At 42.8% G+C, this 24,231-nt stretch overlaps 1 protein-coding gene across 1 annotated transcript; it reads right to left on the bottom strand.

Annotated features, from left to right (window-relative positions):
• Nucleotides 1–5,157: 5,157 nt before the first annotated feature.
• Nucleotides 5,158–23,895, bottom strand: ppp1r14c (protein phosphatase 1, regulatory (inhibitor) subunit 14C). The gene is made up of 4 exons (XM_070926253.1): nt 23,662–23,895; nt 8,166–8,249; nt 7,339–7,371; nt 5,158–5,232 (listed from the first exon to the last, which is right to left on the bottom strand). The coding sequence occupies exons 1-4, from the start codon at nt 23,893–23,895 to the stop codon at nt 5,158–5,160; spliced, it is 426 nt and encodes a 141-aa protein (XP_070782354.1).
• Nucleotides 23,896–24,231: the final 336 nt, after the last annotated feature.

The raw sequence follows: 24,231 nt of genomic DNA, 5'->3' as shown, positions 1-24,231 counted from the left end.
TCTTCTGCTGATTCACATTACACAATAAATGCCCTTTGGTCCAACCCATCATCTACTGCTAGTGACAACAATAGTTACTGAGGTAAATATTTGTATCAAGGCTTTGATTTTTATCTTACTAAAACTGCTGCACTAAAGCAATTCCCACTTATTCAGCCAAATCTGCTGTGTGTGTTCGCCTCCAGCTGTAGTGGTGGTAGTAATAGTAGAAATGGTCAATGTTGGCAACAAAGTCTGTGTGATGTTGTACACGCCTACATCTTTTTATGCTTGAAGTGCAAGAGTTGTAACATTTATGTCTGGAGTGCTGGAAAATTGAATGGGCTCAGCGTAGTGAAATTAAATAGATTTCCCCCGAGATACACTGCAGGTTTTGCCACACACACACACACACAAACACACACACACACACACATACACACACATGCACGCCGCGTAAGTGGAACATGTGCATGTTATATAGTATTTATAGAGTCAAGAAAGGAGGTTGTTCCCAGGGATTTGGTTGTACTTAAGGTTAGAGTAGATTAAAATATTTAGGAAGTGCGCTGGAAATTTGTGGTACCTTCTTCTGGCCCTTGTTGCAATGCACTTTATTTGTTTCTAGTCATGTTCTTGTCCTATCAGATCACTTGCAGGTTACGAAGGGGATGGTAAGGAGGGCCCCTTACCCACAATGCAGCAGGTTTAGTGTGCAGGGTAAATACAGCTCTGTGTTATGGAGGTGACAGACGAAAACATCATCCCCCCTTCTCTTTCTCTCTGTCGGGGTAACAAGTGATGCTGTGTGGCTGAATTGCCTGTCATGTGAATGAATGAGCAGCCTACAACAGCAAGACACGTCGCCCCAGCATTTGTGTGATGCTGCAGTTGGGTTCCACAGCAGTGGAGACGAGATGGGATCTATCTCTCAGCTGAAGGTAACCGGGGGGGGGGGGGGGGGGGGGGGTGTTCTCAATCTGTCCCCCTTCTCTCTCTTTCTGTGTCTTTGAAGTCTTGGCATGATGGATCACTGCATCCACAAGGGAGAGGGGAGAAACATAGTGAAGCAGAGGGAGAGATTAAGGGGGTGGAGAGGAACATATAGGATCAAGAGGGGGAATGGCAAAATGAAGAGGGGGATGGGAAGACATAAAATTTACAGTAGGGTCTGCTGGGCTATTGCAATTTAGGAGATATGATGTATTGCTTATTGTGTTCCTTAAACATTTATCGTGGCTCCAAAAGTATAAACTGATAACAGCTCATACAAATGGCACTTTCTCGCTCTTGCCAGTCTCATTTCATTTCATACATCCATACAATTTCCGTCCTTCTGTCAAACAGCTGTCTCCATTCACATTATCAGTTTTAATATTCTGAAACACCATGACCGACAGTGACTCGAAGACAGTGCTGGTGTGAGATTCGCTGGTGTGCAGCCAGCTGACTGAACCAGGCAACACTGGCTGTCAAGGGGGTGGGGGCTCCCGTCTTGAGCTATTCTCCTCACATTCACCTTGCAGTCCCAATTATTCAAGGCAGCGTGCACGAGCACTCCCTGCCAGCCAGCCCCAGCTGTGAAAAGTGGGTCATGGAATTTAAAGGCACACGCAGCCTTGTTGCGCTTGCATGATTGCTGCGCTGGCACCGCTCTGGTTTTCTCTTCCTCCCAACACGCAGCAGCAGCAGCAGCAGCAGCAGCAGCAGCAGTGTGTGCAATTCTGTTTCCTGCAGTGAAATCCACAAGGCTGTTGGGGAATGTGTGTCAGTGAATCAGAAGACATTCATTATCACGTTCTCTGCAGGAACAAAAGCTGTGGCACGTTCACCGAGTGTGTGTCTCTCTCAGTCTGTCTCCTCTGTGAACTGGCCTATATTCTTCCTCGTGACTTTGGAAATAAAAATATATGAGCTTTGATTTGCAGTGAGGTTAACTTGTTCCCTCAGCAATCAAGAGACCATGCAACTTTAAGTTTCATTGTCGTTATCCTTACAACAGGCTTACATTGGCCTCAGAGAACACTTTCTACCTAGCAACAATGTACAGTAGGCCAGTAGGCTAGTCCATATGGGGCTAGACATGCTGCAGAGAAAGGCTAATCATGCGTACATTGAGCAATAATGTCATACCCTGATGAGCTCTTTACAGAATCAGACAGTGCACAGGACTGTCCTACTAAACTACTGCCACACTGTGTGGCACCAAGAAGGAACACATTGGCAACCACGATGCTCTAATGTGCCCCTTGCAGAAACCCACATACGCTTATTTGCTTTCTTGCTGAGAAATATATCTGTCATGTGACTACAGCTACAGACAGACAGCGGTCAGTTAGCTTAGCTTAGCTTAGTAAAAAGACTGGAAACAGAAACTCGTCATTTCTCACTTATGTTTTGTATGGACTAAACAAACAAGATATAACGTGTTAATTAGTAAGCTTTAAGAGTTGCAAGGTGGACTTTGTTTTGTCAGAGCCAGGCTAGCTGCTTTTCCATTTCCAGTCTTTATGCTAGGCTAAGCTAACTGGCTGCTGGCTGTAACTTGACTGTATATTTACCGGACAGACGTGAGAGTGGTGTCGCTCCTCTCATCCAACTCTCTGCAAGAAAGCAAATAAGCATATTTGTCAAAATGTCAAACTACTGCTTTAAATAATGCACAAAGACACACCCTTTATCCCTAAAAAAACAATATTTAACAATACACAGGGAAGACATCTGTTTAAACAGTACAGAGTCCTTCTGCATTTTTATTATCAGCAAAAACAAACCACACATTACATTTTAAAAACAAGAACGCTTATTGTGGATGTACAGAAAAACAAAACTGCAGCTGAAAAACTGAATATTTTAGTCTTAATAATAATAAAGGTATAAAAAGGAAAGTGTTTTATTTCGTGAAATAAAAACCTTTGGGCCAACAAAATGTTCCCCTCAACATGCAACTTTAAAAATACATGCAAACGTAAAGCTTTCTAGAATGGACACTTTCGAAATACTCTCCACGTGAAATCCCATAAATTATAAAATATCAGCCTATTGCCCCTGAACTGTTTCTTGAAGGAGAAAATCCTATGGATGACCTCGACATGAATCCTGGATGCATCTCAGTTGCTTATAATGGCTTCCTCTTCAACTTTTCCTTCCAATTCACTGATCTGGAAAACACATGATCTTTTTCAAACAAATCAACCACTGCTAGCTGAGTGCGGTGACACCAATCCAGCCCAGTTCAGATCGAGGAAAGCAAATGCAAAGAGGACACCACTTTAGACTGTATGCACCCCATCAACAAAGGTAGACACATTTCTCTGGCATCAGTCGACAGTGAAAATGCGTCTCGTACAACCAAAACTTGGGAAGAACATCAAAAACAGCACCATTTTAAAATTTTTCCTGGATTCTCTCCAACGTGACAGCCACGTTGTTTCAACACAAAAAGTTCTACAAAGTCAGACATGGCAGCTAAGTCAAAAAGGTATTTTTTGCTTGATTATAAGTTCATAATATCTATACTCTTAATCAGTGTTTTTTCTCTGTTGTTAGCATGCAAGACGGGTGCTTTGCAAGTGTTATGTGTTAAAATCAAACATTGCCCTGCTTTTGTCTTTGGCAGCTGAGGGTATATATCACATGGCAGGCGTAGGTCTGTTCCATTCCCGTTGGTTCACGATTGACTGCTCAAAGTGAAACTGGGCCCAACCCCATAACAAGAGTCATGATTGTACCAGAGCTTACAGATTTTTGAGTGTGTTGGTGCACAGAAGGTCATTTACAACAATAAATAACTAAATCCACCTCTTAAACCTGGGACTATGTAATTACAACATCTTTTCTGCAACCTGGAAAAGTTTCAAACGTCTTAAAAAATCCTGCACGCACCCGAAGATGTTTCACAAATTTAACAATCTCTGTGGGAATGCTGTGTCGTACTAATGCCTCCATGACGTGCGACATTTAGGATGTAATACTACCAGTTTTGGCACACCTTTCCTTACAGGACCTGACAGGTTTAAGTGTCAAAGTTTCAAGTTGTCCTCAGGTTCTGACTCAACCGTATTTGCGTTTAGGGTAGTCAGTAGTTAAGGTTCAGTGCTGAGAAAAAGGTGAACTGATCCTGAATATCCTTAAAGGCAACATCAACCACTATTAGAGAGGCAAGTTAGCAGAGTTAAGTGAACTGGAGTGTGTGAGAAACAACTACAATGTTTGGGCTTTGTGCTTAAACCTAAACGACCAACTGATATGTGTTCTGATGTGGGAAAGCAATGAACACCGCGTAACATGAGAAGTGAAAGGCTGCCAATCATACAGGTTTTGTAGTCTCATACGGAGAACTGCAACACCCATCATGCCCTGCTGTGGTGGAAAGTGTACGGTGAGAAAAAAAAAGCAGAAATCTTCACACTATTTTAGCCTTGTTCGCTAAAATGTCCCCACTCTTACCAGAGTTTACATATCACAGGACAGAATTGATGAATTAACGCCTTGTGCTTAACATAAAACTACTGAGTTCCCTTATATTTGCAAGCAAGTAAGAATAAGGAGGACGACTTTAAAGTAGGACAAAAAAAAAACTGTTGAAGACCACATTTCAATCACATGAACAATAAATGGCAACATACAGTACATTTTTGAAAAGAAGTAACAGCAAAACACCTCAGTAAAAAAATGACAAAATCATGAAGCACTGTGTTTACATAGTGCTACAGCTAATTTCACACCTACTGCAGTACAAACATGTATCTACTACCTCCCTTTTTGAGATTTGTTGGTGTTTGAGTCAGTATGGCTGTTGGGATTACAGCGTCAGCTTGTAACATGGCTCTGAAATGTGGAATTAGGTGGTATTCGTGTTAAAGCACAGTTGCAGTTCTGGCACGTTCCAGGGCTTGACATTTCATTGTGGCTGTATGCTATTGAGCCATGTTGGCTCTGTTTTGCTTAAGTACCTTTCAACAGTCAAATATTATAATACAATGGTTATTCTATGTGATTGCGAAATGAATGAGTGCTATATGCATGGAGTTTGTGGTGCATGTTTGCAGGTTGCAGAATAGTTACTAATGCTGTTATGTTTAGATAAGTTATTCTTTGTGATTGACAGTCCATGTTGAGTGGGTTAAGTAGGTGGAACTGAGACGACATAGTGGTTGATGGTTGACATTACAGCCATTATAGGCCCTTTTTAGTTGGCGCACTGAGTTTTCTCATTCCCCTTATCCTGCCCAGCAACTCACGGACAAAGTCCTGCAGGGAGACAAGAGAAGAGAGAGAGTTAGACAGACAGATGCACAAACACACACACACACACACACACACACACACACACACACACATACATAGACAGACAAGAACACATACAGGTAAAAGAAAGAAGTATTTTCTTGACGATTGGACGTGCAATAAAGTTATCTAATCAGATTATCAAATACTCCCAGCAAAGAACAAGTCCAAAATCTTCAGTTGTCTGCAACCAAGCTTCAATTTCTGTTTGATTTCGCAAACTAAAGCAGACAGAGGTGTCCTGCTATTGTTTGTGGTATGGGATTGACAGTAAATGGGTCCTACATAACTGTAAAGAACATAAATCATTGGTAAAATATTCATTTCTAAAGAATTTTGGGAAATATGCTTAGTAGCTTTCTTGCCGAGAGTTAGACAAGAAGATTGATACCACTCTCATGTCTCTGCAGTATATATAAAGTTACAACTAGCAGGCAGTTAGCTTAGCTTAGCATAAAGACTGGAAACACAGGGAAACCGCTAGCCTGGCTCTGTCCACCTACCAACACCTCTTAAGCTCACTAACTAACATGTTATATGAGTCAATCCCTTGTTGTTTCCACTCTTTATGCTAAGCTAAGCCGGCTCTTGGTTTTGAATGTGTATTAACCATAATGTCAAACTATTGCTTTACGAGAAAAAAAAAGAAAAAGACACGTACATTAAAAGATAGCAGCATAGTGTTTTATGGTCTAATATTGACATCTAATGCAGCATGAAGAAAAGAACAGTCAGAAGTAACACTAAAGGGATGGAAAATAAACAAGGTGGAACAAACTCCAATTAAGGTGGTGTTTCCCTTTAAATGACAATAATGAACTACTGGATCATGAAAAGTCAGTGAGGAAGGAGGACAAAGAGAATCCACATCTCGGGTTTAAGCAAGAGGTATAGAGGTCCATGATAGTGTGACTGTGATGGAGAATATGTTGGAGGATAAATCCCCTCATTATACCAGGGGTGACACTGCACATGACCTAATTACTGATGCCTCCCCCTCCTCTAGCTCCCTCTGTACCTCTCTCCCCTGTACTCCTGCCTGTCTTTCTCCCTCTAGCTGTCTTTTCCTCTGCATCCCTCTCTTCCTCTCTCTTTATAATAGCTTCTATCGCTTCCTTCCTTCCCTTCACGTCCTGTTATTTTCCCAGTGTACCTTTTTTCTAACAGAGCTCTCATTCTTTCTTTCATCCTCCCTCCATCACTCCCTACCTTTTGTCGCATTCACCTTTTCTCTCCATTACTTCTGTCTTTCACAGTTTATCCCCAGCTGATGCCTTCTTTGTGGGATTGTGTTCAAAATGGCATCTGTGCTACTCCATTCTCAAGGGATTACAATGTGTTTGTGTGTGTGTGTGTGTGTGTGTGTGTGTGTGTGTGTGTGTGTATGTGTGACACGTATCAGCGGCTATCAGCCTGGTTGGACACTTATGTAGCTTTGGATACCAGTGACCTTGTAGTGGTTGTCACAGGCTGACCTAATGCCACACACACATACACTCACAGATAACAGATGGGGAGTTCAGGCCGTATCTAGAGGTAATGTGATTGGTCTGTACTATCTCTTAATCACCAAAATAGCTTAACCCTACCTCACCCAAACTCAAACACTTAACACCTCTACACACACACAAACACACACACATACTAACCATAATCATCCCTTATAGTAAACAAATTTAGCGTGTGCGTACACATTATTTTACTCTTTTGTGTGCACTTCGGGTCCTTTTAACCCTTCGTCGTATATATATTGGGATGACAGTGGAAAGAGAAAATGAATGTGTGTGTGTGAGTGTCACCAGACAGTGCTCCATGCACCGCAAATCGAACAGTGCATGCGAGCATCAATAATGTCCATCGTCACACAAGCTAGACTTAGACTTAGACTTTTTATTAATCCCACAGCGGGGAAATTTACACGTCACAGCAGCAAAGACAGAAAGGTGCAGAAACACACAGCAGACACCACTGTGTCAATAAGAATTAGAAGTATTTTTTTTTTTTAAAAAGGTCATTGATATTGAACACTTTATTGTATGGATAGTTGTGAGACACACTAAACATACTCACCTCTGTTGGTTTGTAGCAGTCTGTTAATGATTCCTGTGTAAAAAGGGAAAACTGTGTGAGTTGTTGAGGGATTAGATGTTTTCAGACATCGTCTTTTAATCACTGCAGCTCTTGGACTTTTCATGTTTTATTCACAAAGATAAAATGTACAACTTGACATCCTGTCTGTTTTGTCAGTGGTTGGTGTATGGCTTTTGTTTGTGTGAGTAACTGTCCAAATGTAATCAACAACATGATGTCACTTTAACATCAGTAGGCTCAAACTGAATGGTTGAAACTGTTGATTGTGTAAATCATCATTGCTGAGCATCAGGCTTTGGAATCAGACTGCCAGAATCAAACAACAAGCGTGTCTTTGAATGCACCGGCATTAAGAATCATTCAGGGAGAAATCCAACATACAGCAGAAAAGGCAGCGATGCCAGTTTCTCCACTGACAAAGACTCAGCAGACCAGCATGCAAAGCAGTCATGTGACAAGTCTGACAACATCATCATCAAGCGATGATTTTGCTTCATCTCATCTAGAAAGTGTGTTCAGACAACAAAAAGCAAAATGTGCATACAACACAATTATATCAAACTGAGGCTTCACAAATCTACTTTATAAACGTACATATAATAATATAAAGAACTGGAGTTCCTGGTGAGTTCTGAGATCAGTCAGAGGCGTTGTCACATGTTGCTAGCTAGCTACAGCTAACATCTCCACAGTCGACTGAAGTATGCTGTTACCTATACATTGATCCATGTGCAGTATACTACAACAGGGTTTGCTAAAAATAGATGTGTAGGTGCAAAGACGGACACACAGTCACAGGGGTATACCTGCAGTTTGCTGGCTCGCTCGTCATCACTGTTGACTTCCAACAGGTCATCTATGTCTATCTCTACCTCTGGCATCTCTTCCTCCTGGAAAACAAAAGCACTCTAGTTAGTGAGCTGCTGAAACAGGAGGTAAACAGGAAATTAAAATGGAAAACAACACACTGATACATATTATTATTATTGTCATGTTTTTACATTCTTCTTTTTTTTTGACGATTACACACTTTCTCTCCCCTTCAGTTCCTTTGTTTTACTTCTCAGTATAAATCCAAGTTTGTATTCAAAACACGGCTTCCTCATCTCTGCACTCCAAGCTCCAAAGAGCCTGAATGTATATTTGCGTATTAGGAGCAGACATCATATGGAAATGTCATTGTGCTATGCCGCACTGCCAGGGCTGGGCCGTTTAGTGGCTTGGTGGTTGGAGGCTGTATTCTGCTCAACACCACTTCAAAAGGTCCTGTGTTCCCCTACTTCATTCTATTTCACCACAAGGCTTGTGCAAAAGAGGCATGCAGGGAGGATCAACCCTTCCCTCCCAGCTACCACATGATGTATCTTCCAAACTTTCCCTTCTGGGAATGAAAGCCAAAGAAACTATGTCCGAGTGCAGCTTCTTCATCCAAGTGGTGGCCTTTACCAATAACTGCTCACTAGCAGCATTCTGCATGAGTGCAGCAAAATGGACTCTACTGCTGCTATCCCACCCCAGAATCACTATGATTCCATACCTCACTATTTACATCCAATGGCAACGTTCATTGTCAATGCAGGCAGTAGGTTGCCCTTTTGTAGTGAGGTGGAAAGTGAGGGTGTGGAGGTCAGGGAGGTGAGTAGGCATGTAGCAAATAGGACTTTCATGCAGAGGACCGCAGTTTGCATCCCATTGCAGACCTGCAATTATGTTTGCCTTTTTATTAACTATAACCACAATCTTTTTCTAACCTTAACCAAGTGTTTTAGTTGCCTAACCTAAACCATAGTTTATTTCCCATACGCAATATCTGTCACAAGCAAGAGCAAACAATTACAAACACGTCAGGATTGGAAAAACATTGATGCTGAGTGTATTCAGGGGTTTTGTAGAATTGTCCAATATCGAAGTTCTCGTCAGGAAGTGCTATTTTAGATTGAACACCATTGTTTGGCAGCGAACAAGACTCACAGATTTAATACCTTTTTTTGACGCATGGTGGTGACTAACTGTCCCAAATGATAATAACTACTGTGTAACATGACATAGGAGCATGATTCCTGGTTCCCGTTACCCAGGATGCTACAATCATTACTTTACGTAGTGCAACAGAAGTTTTTAAATCATTAACCGTAAGGATAACAACAGTAATGTACATTCAGGTAAGCAATAAACACAGAGACCTAACCGCATGTCTGTAGTTTACACAGTCAAACATTCCACTTGACATCAGTGACACTCATACCTGGCTTGCACAAATCTCATTTGCATTTGTTCACACATACTTGACACTCATACACACTCTTGCACACAAGGCCACCCCACCTTCATCCTTATTCCTGAGCCGTTAAGAGGCATTTACACAACCAGCATTTTAAGTATTTCAGTCTCTCTACAGACAAGCGGCCCCTTCGACCTCTTTCTCTGAAATCTCTCTCCGTGTCTTAGCGAGAGGGTCTCGCTCTGAACCCCCCCCCCCCCCATAAAGGAAACAGAAAAGAAAGACGGAGAAGCGAGGGAATGTGGCAGAACATATCAAAGCCTGCCATCTATTAGTATTGAAGTGTGTACACTGTGGAACCAGAGGACTGAGGTTATATGCAAATGCAAAAACATCAGAGGAGAGACGAGTTATTTCAAACTGAGGAGGAGAGAGATAAACGGATGGAGAGCGAAAGGGAGGCACAAAGGGGGGAAAAAATGATGAACATAATGCTGTTGCCATTAAAAATATCTCATATTATTCGTTTTTGTGACAGTAACTATGTAAGTACTTAAGACCATAATCTTTGACTTTTTGTACCTCTGTTGTGCCATATACAATGTTGTAATTATGCCACAGAAATGTGCTATTTTTAATTAAGAACAAAAAGAGGTGAAAGTCTAGCTGCAGTGACTGCATTAGGCTAGGCTAGCTACTGCTCTCTTGTAAAGCAGCATAGGTTGAGAAAATCCCCCACCATTTCGGTGTCTTATTGGAAAAACTCAAAACTGTCAAGCATCACTATTCTTTAATTAGTTCCCAAAAGGTTGACAGATGAGGTTGAACAAGTTTCATGCCCTTAGGACAGATGAAACCCATTAAGGATCCAAACTAGAATTTTGAGAATGAATCATAAAAAACAGCTGCTCCTTCTTGAAAGGTCAACTTTCTTACACCTGACAGCAGCTACCGGCGAGTTCTGAAATGTGAGCAGAGCACAGGGATCATGGCCTCGGTCAAGAATGCCAAATACAAGAGATGAGATGTATTAAAAAAACAACAGTAAGTGGTGTCCTGCTTGCATACTGTGGTCTGCTGGTTTCTATAGGCTACAGAGAGACGCTTTAACCTAATAATAGAGATCAATAATAATAAAGTTAATTAGAATGAGTAACAGTGATACTGATATCTAAATCTATCAATCTATCTATCTTATTGTTAGTGGTTATCACTCAGTCTGACTGCTGTGTGTGTGAGTGTGTCTGGCTATTCCACTTGTCAGCAGGCAGTCCGTCACCCTCTGTCACTGTGATTGGTGATGACTAGGGCGAGTATGGCCTGTGTGTGAAGCATGACTGCAGGCCATCGGCAACGACATGCAAATCTTCACACACACACAAAAATCTTTGCCACCATCAATCTTCTGCAGAGAAACGCTCACCACAGGGCTTTGTCTCTCTGTGGAGCTTGTGAGAAAGTACCTTAGTGTGTTAAATATACTGCATGCAATGACAAGAATGGAAACACTCGTACACACTCACACTCTTACCATGCAGAAAAACATGGAACTTGTTGTTGTCCTGCCGGTGATTGAGAGCCTAAAATAGTTGAGGTCACACCCACAACCCTCGGGGAAAATAATTTTCCATCTTGCCAGCAGTGGAAGGGTGACAAAATGACAGCGCACAATGCCATGAGACAGAAATGGACAGGCAAGACACACACACTCACTCACAGGAATTCAAAACAATGCCAAAATAAGATCTAATTTTGTGCCGATAAGAGGTTGAAAAGGCATTCAAACAACTCATACAGAACCTCATCCTAAAAATATATTTTAATGGAGATAGAGCTACACCATGTGTAACAACAGGAGATGTCTTTGTTGTTTCTTTAATATGATCCCAAGCAGCAGAAACAACATAAACACAAACTAGACAGCATACAAATGTACAAAAGACTAACAACATAAATTTGGCCTGTGTTTTGAGTATGTAGGACATTCACATGACAAACAACAAAGGACATATACTTAAAAATGCAGATTATATTATATATAATATTATACTGTTAAACCACAATGTAACGCGTCATGGAAATGACGAGGCTATTTGCAGGAGGGAAAAAAATGAAAAATTGTAGGCATGTGTTGGCAACCAGTTTGGAAAAAATTAAGAAACATTCATAGAAAATCAATTTTGCTTGTTGTTATTGTCATCTCTCTGTGCATATCATTTGCATTATGTTTGTGAAAAGGTGTGATCTCTTGTGTTCCAAAATAAGGCACTGGCAACATTAGTGTCTGTGTGTATGTATTAGTGTTTACAATGTGTATATAGTGCGAAATTGGGCAGGAATAAGAAGTTGTGTGTGCCTGCATGTATTAGAGAAGAACAGAAGCCGGATGTGTTGCAGATGTGGCCAAATTTGTGTGTTTGCATATGCAGAAGAAGGACACAGTGATGGAAACAGGAAAAGAGTTAGTGTGTATCTTAAAGGATAGTGTGTGCGAGAGAGATAACAAGGAGCGGAGTGTTTGTTGTAATGAAGGCAACTTTGAGTTGACTATGTGTGAGAGCCAGCAGGCTAAAGAGAGAGAGATTGAGAGAGAAACAGAGAGCGAAACAGCACAGCCAGTGTGTTTGTCGGGTTCAGAGAAAGTGTGTGCATGTGTGTCAGACTTGTTTTCACCGACAGCTAAGCAGCCGGCAGCGTTTTCAGTCTGGTTCGCCTGTGATGAGGTGAATCAAAGCTAATGTAAGCGGCCCGACCCTGTGACTCACCGCAAACTCTATTCAGACTCTATTCAAACACTCTCCACCAACAAAGAGTCAAACTGACTTACGACAGGGAATCACTTCACTTGGCCAAGTGATTCATGATTATTCCTATTCATAGCCTACTTACATGAAGTAGAACTACCAGTTGTATTGTACACCTAAGACTTCCTGAAGAGATAATTGCTAAAGGGCCTCTGCTAAGGCCAGTTATAAAGAATGGTAATAGGTAGGTTGAATATTTAAAAAAAAGTTTTATTTTAAGTATGCCATGCACAGAAGTCCAACCTACAGTTAATGATTAGATAATGGCAGGGTAGATAGATGCTAACTTGTGCTTGAAATAATATAGTAGAACCTTGTTTCACCTCAGAAATAAAGTCTGTTTGAGGAAAGACTCTCAACACACCGGTATGAACGGCAAGCAAAGGCCACGAGGCCGACGGCGGCATCTGAAGGCGTCTGTTGGCTGGTTTTCATTAGCCTTGCTAGCCTCTCTAGTTATACTGCAAGAAGCTCATCAAAGAAATAGCTCACAACACGACAAAAAATAGCATAGCTCTACAGCAAAGTTAATCAAATTGCCATGTTTCCTTTTTTCCTTCACCTCCATTCAGTTTTAACTCAGATTCGAATGTTATCAGTGCAAAAAATGTTAGAAGGACTTGTAGAAAGCCTTTTCTGTATTACAGTTCTATTATAACAGAATTTCTGGCTGGCTGGTGAACTAGCTGATAATGAGGAGAAAATGGCTCAATGCTATTCTAGCAGAAAGACAAAATAAGGTGCTCGGTCGGCTACCCCCTTCAGTCACACGAAACCTCGCTTCGCAAGAATGAAACTTTTTGCTCTCTATGGCTATTTGTTAATCAAGCTAGATTGAAAATATGGAGTTTGAAGACCGCATTATGAAGCGAGAAACTATGCTATTTCAGCACTGTAGCATCACTGCGGCCCAGGCAGTTGCCAAGTAGGGTGCTATTGTAGCTAAAAGATTTTGTGTGGACAATCACTGCAGCTGCCAGGTGCAGATGTTGAAAACGGAGACGTAGGTTGTCATTTTGTGTGTGAGTGTGTGTGTGTGTGTTATGTGCGTGTGTGTAAGTGAGAGACAGACAGAGACAGTGTGGTTATGTTCCAGTGGTGCAAAGAGCACAGGAACATTCAGTCTCTGTCTGTAGTGCTATATTGAAACTGAGTGTCTCTGTAATACACCCAGAATGTGGCTGACATTGACAGATCTCCCACATAACTTAGATAATATTGAGCACACGCACACACACAGTCTGATCTGGTTTCAAAGAGAAGTTATCCGGTAAATAAGATAATAACACCCACGCTTCTTTAATCGCAGCTCTGCGTGCAAGGGATAAAGATTAGAGAGAGAAAATGAAAAAACAGACAGAATTGGCAAAGAAAGAAGGTAGGACAGGAAGAAATGAAAGTTAATTTTGATAGTAAAGAGATGCTAAAATGTAAACAAGGAAAAGTCATTAAAGAGTAGGGCACAAAGGAGAAAAAGAAGCAGAGGAAGGAAAGATTTAATAAGTCAAACGAACAAATGAAATAAAGGTTGCTTAAATTAGGGACTATGCAGAGATGAGAGGCGAAAAAAGAGAAGTGAAAAGAAATTAAGAGAGGTATGTATGAGAGCAGTAATTAGAATACATAAGAGCAGCAAATGATATGCAGGGAGATGGGGAGTGCACAGATAAGTGGGTCACTGTGATGATGAGGCAGAGGGGAAGGAAGAGGAGGATTGTGCAACAGTAAAACCTCACAGCTCAGCTTTCTTCCTCTCTCTACGCTGCCATGCTGTGTCACATCAAAGCGAGGAGGAGCTCAAGGTGGGATGAATTCATCTTGTGAGACCGTGTGAGATGAGGGAGAGAGAGAGAGAGAAGCTACTGCACACCAACGAGTGGAGGGTGAGGATGGCAGCTGAGAGGCCCTGAGGATCAAGGTGAACAAGAGGACAAAGGCAGGCGACAGTGCACAGGAGAACTGAGAGAAATTATAAAGTAGAGGAAGAGAGCATGCCAGAAAACCATGAAGGTTTCCATGTTTCAGAAAGTATAGAAAAACAAAAAAATACTTGGAACAGTAACAACAGAAGCAATGGCAGAAGGAAGTGTTTCTACAGCTCTTTTCCCCTCCCTTCCTCCCTCCTCCACCTTCGAGCACCTCCCTCTTCCCCCTCCAGCGATGCAATTTGCTGAAACCATACAGCACAGATGATGTGACTTCACCGGATAAAGTTAGCTGCTGCAGCAAAAGCTCTTTCCCACGCTGATTCAGCGGTACTCTAGAGGACATTGTATAGCAGAGAGGGGAGCTGCTAGAAAAAGAGGGTTGGGATGAGGAATTAATCCTCAAAGGAGAATTCCAGTTAAAAATAACCATGATTCTGCATTCTGAATTTTGGAAGCTAATTGCGATGTAAATGTCTTAATTATTCATTCACCCCCCCATCGTGATAGTTGGTTCTCCACAATAGGACTGTAGCCTGATGTCATTTTCCTTCACAACTTCAATCAAAGAACTCACAAGTACAACACCACAGTTTGATATAGTGCACAAATCGTTGTCACAGTTTTTTTATTAAGAAAATAACAACATTCTTGAAGCCGTTGCTCACATATCATCTGGATAAGAAAGGTCTGGGGAGAAAGCCACAAATTCAGACTTAAGCTAGGGCTAGGACTGCAAGGGGTTAACGGCAGTCCCACCATAGATACCTCTGGCGTAGTTCTTGATTTACAGTAAGAGTTGGATTTCATGTACCATACATGATCAGAACCACAGTAACTCTGTTTACTCTGTTAACATTGTGATATAGAGTGACAGCACTCTCCCAGACCCAGGAGCAGCTTCATACACATAAACAGTAGATGTGACAAGAGGCTTCCTATTTGGCATCTCATATCCACCTTGAACAATTCTTTCTTAAAGCTCTGTGTGTAGGGTAAAGTGGCTTGCAGCAGCTGCAGTCCCTAACAGCAGCTGCTGACGTACACGTGCTGTGTTATTGCTATATGAGGTCAAAATGCTTGAAATCATCTCATCCTCCTTTAGTTAAAATCCTGATTTAAAGCCCAGACAAAGTATGGTTATGGATTCAACCATGACAGTGTCAGCATCTGTCTTGTGACTCCATTTCATGGTTTTGTGGTTTGGGGGGCTGCATGGTTCATTTTACTGTATTTACCAGGCACACATTTACTCCCTGAGGATAATGTATTGACAGCTGGGGCCCATTCGGACCTCTGCAAAGCAAAGCCTCAAGCCAAACTGGACGTCAATAGCACCAGGGTCATAAGCAGGCAATCAGCCAGTCAAATGGATTTATTCAAATTCAGAGTCAATTAGAAAAGCCTTTGTTGCGAAGACAGACTATAAGCAGTGATGTAGCAGCAACTTAAACTATATGTTATTTTTCACATTTAATAGATAAGAGTGCCTGCTTACTGATTTGATCCATCACTGTCGAATGTGCAGAGTCATTCAGCACATGCAAAGGTAGGCAAACAACTACACACCCACATCAACACACCCAACTGACTTTGAAAGTCAAAACAATAATCTTCCGTCGTTTCCTCATCTCCTCTTCTCTCTCTCTCTCTCTCTCGGTCTGCCTCTCACAGAGACTTGTGAACGGCGTCAGTGTTTTGCATCTTTTCCGCAGTGCCAGCCATAGAGAGTGAGTCAGTGTTAGCGCACGGCCAGTTTATAAATTGTGTCGGCCTGCTGACAATGAAACCAGTGATGAACTGGGATCATCTTGGGATGGGAGGAGATGTCATAGGAAGACAAGAAAGTCAGTGTGTGAGTGTGAAAAGTCAACATCTCTTCCTTTCCACACTCAGCATCGACTTTCCATTTTTGCAACTCTGGTTGCACAATTTGCATCTGGTTCTCCCTTTATTCTATCAGTCTTTAATTGCTTTGCAGCTGAAGTCTGAAGAGTAATTTACCGAACAAATATAAATTGAAACTAGTGGTCCACGTTGAAAACAATTTAAATTATTAAAATGGAATGCATGTCACTCCACTATGATTGTCAGTTGCCCTTGCCATTTTAATGTATTTTTTCTTGCACTACTATGACTTATGACTCGAGGGGCTATATTTGCAAGCCCTATAATTCAAGTTAATAACCTGCAGACACTGTGATCTTTCCAGATGTTATTATTTTTCACCCTATCCATCTTTATTACTGATATGCCTCCCCGGGTTTGGTAGGAACATCCAAAACCCCCATGGCAGCATTATAGTATCACAGCTAAGCCCATGAACACAGCATACAGGGTTAATAGAGTGGGAAACCACAAAGGACAGGGAGATAAGGGAAAGACGTAGGCCAACATCAGCCTTCATCTTTGTTTTTTTTCTGATACATTCTTTCCTTCCTGGTTGATTACTTATCAGGCACATGTTTGGATTTTATTACATTTTTGGGGTAATGACATATGTCAGCGCTGTGTTATCGATGTAGCAATTCAACTTTTCTTGTACATTTGGAAGGCGCATGTGATTAACAGTGTCAGCTGCAGACAGAAAATGGCTAATCTGCCTGTATGTGAAAGCCACCGGGATGGCAGCGGAGCAAGATGCTCAAGGGAAAATCACAGAGAGTAGGAGGCGGGGGAGGATAGAAATACATGTAGGTGGGTGTCCCTGTGGGTCAAGAAGTTGAGACGAGAGAGAGGAGGAAGAGTGTAGAGAATGACAGCAGGATGAAGCTTGTAGAGAGATGACAGAAAGGGGAACAAACACATTGTGACCTTTGCGCGCATTTTTGCTTTAGAGATAAGACATTTGACACCTTTCCGCTGCGGGTGTGTTTATAACTGTTTCAACAGCTGGTGGCTATCTGCCCGCTAAAAGGCAGTCTTGTCAACACCTCTGATTTGTTTAGCAGCAGATCCATGCGTCTGCAGGTGCCACATGAAATGTGTCAACGCGTGCTCGGACGCTAAGCGAGTACCTATTTTTGTCTGTGTAATTGAAACAGCAGAGAGATAAATGTCTGGCTTCACAAGCACAGATAACAGACACAACAATGACCTTACCCCGCCTGATCTATAAACACATCAGGGTCACTCGTTGAAACAAACCATCCAATTGACTGGCTAAATCTCCCAATACGTGGATCTGTCAGCCTGGCTGTAATAAGTGAATGAATGGTGGCCAAGTTTATAACGCGCACATGTATTTTTCTTCCTCTTTTTCTGTTAAATTCCCACACTTCTCTCACTGCTCTTTCCCCCGCGCTCCTGTCTTCTTTTGTACAAATTGGTGTGAAATGGACCAAGACCTAAAAATAATGAGGTAATTGAGCTTAGCCCACTTCCTGTCATCAGTCAGAGTGAGATGTTTTCAATTGATTTCTGAATTGAATCACATCCATCAACTGTCAGAAGTGATGGATGCAATTTAAATGGGCTGAAAAGAGGAAAGTAATGAAGACACCTCTTATGTACCTGCAGAATATCAGTAATCTAGATCATAAAATATTGTCTGCTTAAACCTGTATGTCTACAGTGTGTGTACGGACAGTAAATCCAGTAACCTTAATGATAAGACAATGCCTCTGTCTTTGTGTGTCAGTACGTGTGTGTTTATCCCTTGCATAAACCTATTGAGCGTCGCTAATGACTTGGCTTGAATTGCACTGTTTACTCCTCCTCTGCTACCCCCTATGAGGTTCACATGATACGTGATTCTCCTTCCCAGCAAGGAAACCATGAAGGGCGAGCAAAGGCAAATGTTATTGACAAGGTCACAGGAAAAGCAAGGGGAGGGGGGAGGAGGGGATAGTGATACAGACAGAGAGAGATGAAGATCTTCATTTATTCCCACCTAGAAGTCAGTGTTGATGCCAGGGGAAAGAGAGGTCAGTAACAGAAACCAGATTCCTTTGTCCATGGCGCACACGCACACACACACACACACACACACACACACACACACACACACACCGCCTTGAGACAGCCCTCATATCAACCCCCATATTGTGAAGATTATCCAGAGAGAAAGAGAGCAGCAGACAGAAGAGTTAGTATTATCCACGGGAAGATGCTCCATCTCCTAGTTCCCCTTGCTCCATTTGGTCCGAATATGTACACTGACCTGTGTGTGCGTGTGTGTGTGTGTGTGTGTGTGTGTGTGTGTGTGTTACAATTGAGTACAAGGGCTCATGCTCATCCATTCATGGAAAAGTACCCATGGCCGCTCGCCACCCCAAATCTGCCAAACAGCAGCAGAATATCATCAACCCAAAAAAGCATGTCGGGCCTATTACACACATCCATACAAACTCACACACACACACAGACATAAACACACACACGGCCCGAAGGCAGAGAGCGCTGTATGTCGGCAGTGTCTGTGCTTGTTCACATGAATAAGCTTCATTGAGTGGGGCTCTATTGACGCTGAGCCATGAAAAAGTAGGGCATTACAGTGTCTCTCTCCCCTTCTTCTGCAGCATGCACCCCGACAACAACACACACACATAGAAGTGCAGAGTCTGCAAGCCTGCAACAGATATACCACTCTGTCAATCTCTGTCGCTCTGTTATTCTCTCTCTCACACACACCGAGTAAAGGCCCTTTTTCTCAACAGCCTTCATCGATTGTGTTGATGTGCTCTCGACGGACGGACTCACCACCGTGCTGACACATTCTGCCTTTTAATTACCTAGACTTGACCTCAGCATTAATACAGTCTGGCCCAGTCTCTCAGAGTGGGCTACTGGATGAGTGTGAGGGTTAATGGTTTTTCGTATTTGTTGAAAATTCATTATTTGGTTCCAGCTTCTCAAATGTGAGGATTTTCTGCTTTTCTTTTGTCTTTTGTGATAATAAACCGAACATCTTTGAATTATTTTGGACTGTTGGTTGGACAATATGGGCAACTTGATGACATTAACTCTGCTAACCCCGACAATCACTGCTACCATCATCCATTTTTCCATGTGTTATTTGGCTCATATGTGTTTTTTGTCTGTTTTCTAATGTAAAGCGTCCTTGGGTTCCCTGAAAGGCGCTATATAAATGTAAGCTATTATTATTATCCCCTTAAACTTTATCTAATTTATATAGGCAACTTACATTTTTTAGACCAAGCCAAAATTAATCAAGAAAATAATCACCAAATTGATGAATAATGAAAATAAACTGCCCTAATCTAGATATGGGTTGATTCACTGTTATTTTACATCGGTGATGCATAGCAGCAAAACTGGGTTTTTATTTATTTATGATGATTATCACTCTGAAGTATAATTGGTGGACCAAAACATAACCAGTGAGGTGAAGTAATGACTGTAAAGGGAAGTGTTGGAAGGAGAAAACACTGCAACACATTATTTATAGGGCAATGCAGTTGTGAGCAATGACTTTGTCAGCCAACAACATAGCAGGAAATGACAAGGAGAGAATAAGATGGTGTAATCCAGGCCTCCACTGTATTAAGCACTTGGGTTCTCGTCCTTCTCTCTCGCTCTTTATGTCACCCACCCCCTCTGTTCGCTCCTCTCTGTCCTATAAACAGAGTCAACATATCCCAGGAGAGCAGAGGGGAATCCATCTCTGACAGAACTCACCTTCTGTTATCCAAATGGCCAGAGAGAGAGAAAGAGGCTCAAGGCAAATTAAAACCAATGTTGGACCAAAGCATTTTAATGAAAGACAGTAAGTAAATCTGTTGTTTGTTTCAAGGTTAAAGAAACCCTTTGTCATTTTGGGAAACGCGCTTCTTCGCTTTCATGCAAAGTTAGATGAAAATGTCTCTATGCTAAATATGGAACTACATCTAGAAGATGTTAGCTTAGCTTAGCATAAAGACTTGAAACAGAGGGAAATAGCTAGCCTGGCTCTGTAATTTAATTTTTGCACTTTGTGTTTTTGTACGAATTAAACAAACAAGATATACTGTGTTAATTGTTAATAAAGGGAGCTTTAGAGGTGCTGGTGGGCGGACTTTGTTACCTTTAGACAGAGCCAGGCTAGCTGTTTCCCCCTGTTGCTAATCCTTATGCTAAACTTAGCTTACCAGCTGCTAGATAGCTTCATATTTACCGCACAGACATGAGAGTGTTATCAATCTTCTCATCTACCTCTCAGCAAGAAATAATATGTGCACACACAGATTTTTGTTACAAGAACTGATTTTGTTTATTGAGAACTGATAATGATCTCTTTTCAGCAAGTTTTTCCTTTTTGCACATTTTTCCCCTTTCACAATGTAAACTAAGTAAAGCAGTTTTTGTAACAGTATTGTGAACTTTTGTGTGAAAATACTTGAGGTCTTCGCTTGTCCTGAGTCCTGAGACATATTTTGGACAGGAGAAATTAGAAACAGAAATCCTCACCTACCTGTTATTGAAAAGTTAACCCTTTCTGCACTCCATTACTTTCATTGCATCAGCACACAACCACCAGCCCGACACAAACACACTCTGTGATGTTCTCCAGTGTCAGGTTTTCTTATGAAACTGATACAGAGGCTGACCTATAAGCCAGAGCACCACAGCCAAATCAGCAGTCTCCCTCTCTCTCTATCACACACACACACACACACAAAAATAAGTCTGAACATGGAGGTGTTAACAGCCATGATGGGAGTGTAACTTCCTGTTTACAGTCGTGTGACCAAACATCATCAGTACAGCAGTTAAGTCCACCTGCTCAAACACTGCCGTCATCTATCTATTCATGGACGAACAGGCAGATCCTCAGATGAAAGTAAGCCCTAACAATGCTCCAAAGTGACAACGTGTCAAAAATAATGACGTACTGCTTTCGTTACTTTCCGTCCTCTGAAATCCTGCCAGCCTCCATGTCCTTCTACCGCCAGTCAACACTGAGCTTATTCCAGCAGCCAGCGTGATATCAGACTGGCAACAACGCCAGAGAGCCAGGGGATTATCTTGTGATATTATCCCATTTGCTGTGTGAAAGACATAATATGAGGAGGTGTCATGCTGCTGGGAATATCTACACTGAAATCTGGGCTGCAGAGTCGCCATCATTAAACTGACGTCAAGGACGAGAGAGTGAAGCCTCTTTCCAACAGTAAAGCTACAATAGTGGGGAAAAAAGATTGAACAAAGATCTGTCTGCATCCATTGTGAGTGTTTTTGACTATTGAGCATTTGCATTAAACAAATCACAAGCCGACATCCGTTGGAAGAGAAAGGCAAATGTTGCATGACCGAGAGGTGACTCTCTGAGATCAACGCTGGGCCGGTGCACCTCATCGAAACATCAAATAGATCAGTCGATCCGTGCAGGGGGAAGCATCATACGACTTGTAGATCAAGCGCACCTGACGACAGACTGACACGCAGCCCAGAGCTCGTCCGGCTTTGAAATGTAAACCAGTCGGCTCTCAGACAGGCTATGCAGCTCTTTTCAACTTGAGCTAGAACCACAGCAGGACTGAAAAGAGAGGGGGAAGCAAGCAAACAACATGACTGACGTAAACACAGCAGCTTAGGGTTATAGATGGCTCCAAAAAGATCAGCTTTTGGTGATGTTTTAGTAGATGGAAGCAGTTCGGAGCCACAGGAAATGTGATGGCTTTGCACACATGCAGACAGTCTATTTGCCTTCAGTATGGGCAAGAAATATTTGCATTGCAATACTCTGTCAGCTACTGAGACAGACAATAACGCTTTGATGTTGACATTCAGAGTCCTGCTGTGATTTGTGCAGGTGTCTCCCCTCTGCACATGCGCACACACCGCAGTCGATCTTAGTAATAGCCAGAGATGCAGCATATTGCATAAATGAATAACCACATGGCTTACGCTCACGCGCCAACGCTCACACACGTACATCTCCTTCTTCATATTTATATAAAACACATCCCTCACAGTGGAGTCTGACAGGTTTCGCGTGTGCGCACGCACGTGTGGCTGCACGCTCACACCGCCTGCTTCATCTCTGATTGGCTGAGTCTGAGGTGACAGACACACTGTACGCCTGCGGTGTGTACGTGTGCATATGCGTGTGTTTGTGCAGACGCTCTGTTGCAAGGAAGGGGGTCAGAGCCAGAGGGGAGGTGATTGGCTGGTGAGGAGAGTCACAGCATCAGCACATCCTTAACCCACTGCCCTTCTTTCCTCTTCCCCAGTACATCCCCCTCCCCCCAATTTGGCTCTGGCAGCATACTGTGGCAGGACACACACACACACACACACACACACACACACACACACACACACACACATGCACTTACACATCGCCTATAGAATCTCTCTCTCCTCACACACGTAGACCTGCACGCACACAACCCCCCATGGTACCCCTCCTCTCTCTCTCTCTCTCTCTCTCTCTCTCTCTCTCTTTAAATGTTAAAGAATGCGACTTGTGAACGTGAGAGCGGAAAATAATTGGGCTGTCAATATCGTCTGGCGACAGATCCTCCCTCGAAAGGTGAAGAGGGTTTAAAAGGTCAGAAAAGAAACGCCAGAGGAATATATTCCGACGCATAGAGCGTCGCTTCACACAGCCAGAGAAACTGAAACACTATCATGGCCCTCTTATGGTTTAACAGGCCTTTTGCTCTCGAGGACTCGCGGATTTAGAAATGAATACCAGGTACAGGGAATAAAAAGATAAACCAATTGCAGAGTGCAGCTTCTCAATATACAATTTAAACATAATCGGAAAATGGATCGACTGGTGCGTAAAAGGCGCAACCGTGCGGTTTCTCTCGCTCCCCTTCTTATTCTCTACTTCGTTGAACCATGCCGCCTCTCTCTCTCTCAGCGACAGAGAGGATGAGACAATACATCGTGTCAAAGTCAAGAGTGTCCAGCAGCTCAGCAAAGAGCCACATCATTAAACCAGGCAGCTTTTGTGCTGCTTCTCTCGCCTCAGTCATAAGCCGGCAGGTATCAGTGCGGCAGAGGACAGAGACACCAATAAACCCAAAGACACGAGACTGTTTAGTGGAGGATGTTAGAGTTCGCAGTGAATACTGGTGCACTATTCTGACGCCTTAGACAAAGACAGAGGATGGGAGCATCTACAGATGAGATGAGCCGCAGGTCGAGCTGGTCCAGATAATGCAACTCAAAGCAACACGGTCAAACAGAGCCAGACTTCACCGATGAGTTAGGCTACATTAGATTTGATCAAAGGTTGTGTTCAAGCCATACATTGATAAAGCAGGTATTCATCAGGACCAGTTCCCCCGTGTGTCATTACGCAGCTTCGCTTGCCATCGGTCGTCCACCTGTGCCCCTACATGTCCATATGGTTTTGAAGGTGTCGGTGAGCTGATATTGAGACGTACGCTCCACTCACCTCACAGTCGTACAACTCGCTGAGCTGCTCAATGATCCACTCCTCCAGGACGAGTCTTTTCCGCAGCTCTTTCCTGTCGTACTTGACCGTCACTTTGCCCTGTTTCTTCTGGACCGGGTCGTCCCCGGTGATGGGGCCGGAGCCCACGCAGCCCACGGCGGTCGCAGGTTGGAAGAAGACGCGGCTGCCGGCGGTGGGCAGCGGGGCACTAGTCTCGGTGCTGGCGGCCGACATTGTGGGACGTGAGGGCTTTTTATTTAACAGACGTGTGGATGAGTGGGGGCTGCGGCGCTGGGAAGGGGCTGAGTGTTGCACGGCAGACAGGAGGATGGTGAGGAGCTTTTAAACAGCTGCTATTTAAAGCGCAGCGCCGGAGACAGGCGAGAGGGCGGAGCGTGCGCTGCAAGAAGTGAGCATCCTGGGCGCCTGTCTCGCGTGTTCAAATTAAATCCCCTTAAAAACGGAAACCTTTTTCTGTGGAGTGGCATCAAATTACGGGTTTCAACCACAATGATTCAAGTAATAATTGATTGCTATAATTTCACATGGCCATTCCACTATTGGTAAAAA

This window comes from Enoplosus armatus, chromosome 19, assembly GCF_043641665.1.
Source record: "Enoplosus armatus isolate fEnoArm2 chromosome 19, fEnoArm2.hap1, whole genome shotgun sequence".
NCBI lineage: Eukaryota > Metazoa > Chordata > Actinopteri > Centrarchiformes > Enoplosidae > Enoplosus > Enoplosus armatus.
This window is presented reverse-complemented; position numbering and strand designations above follow the sequence as displayed.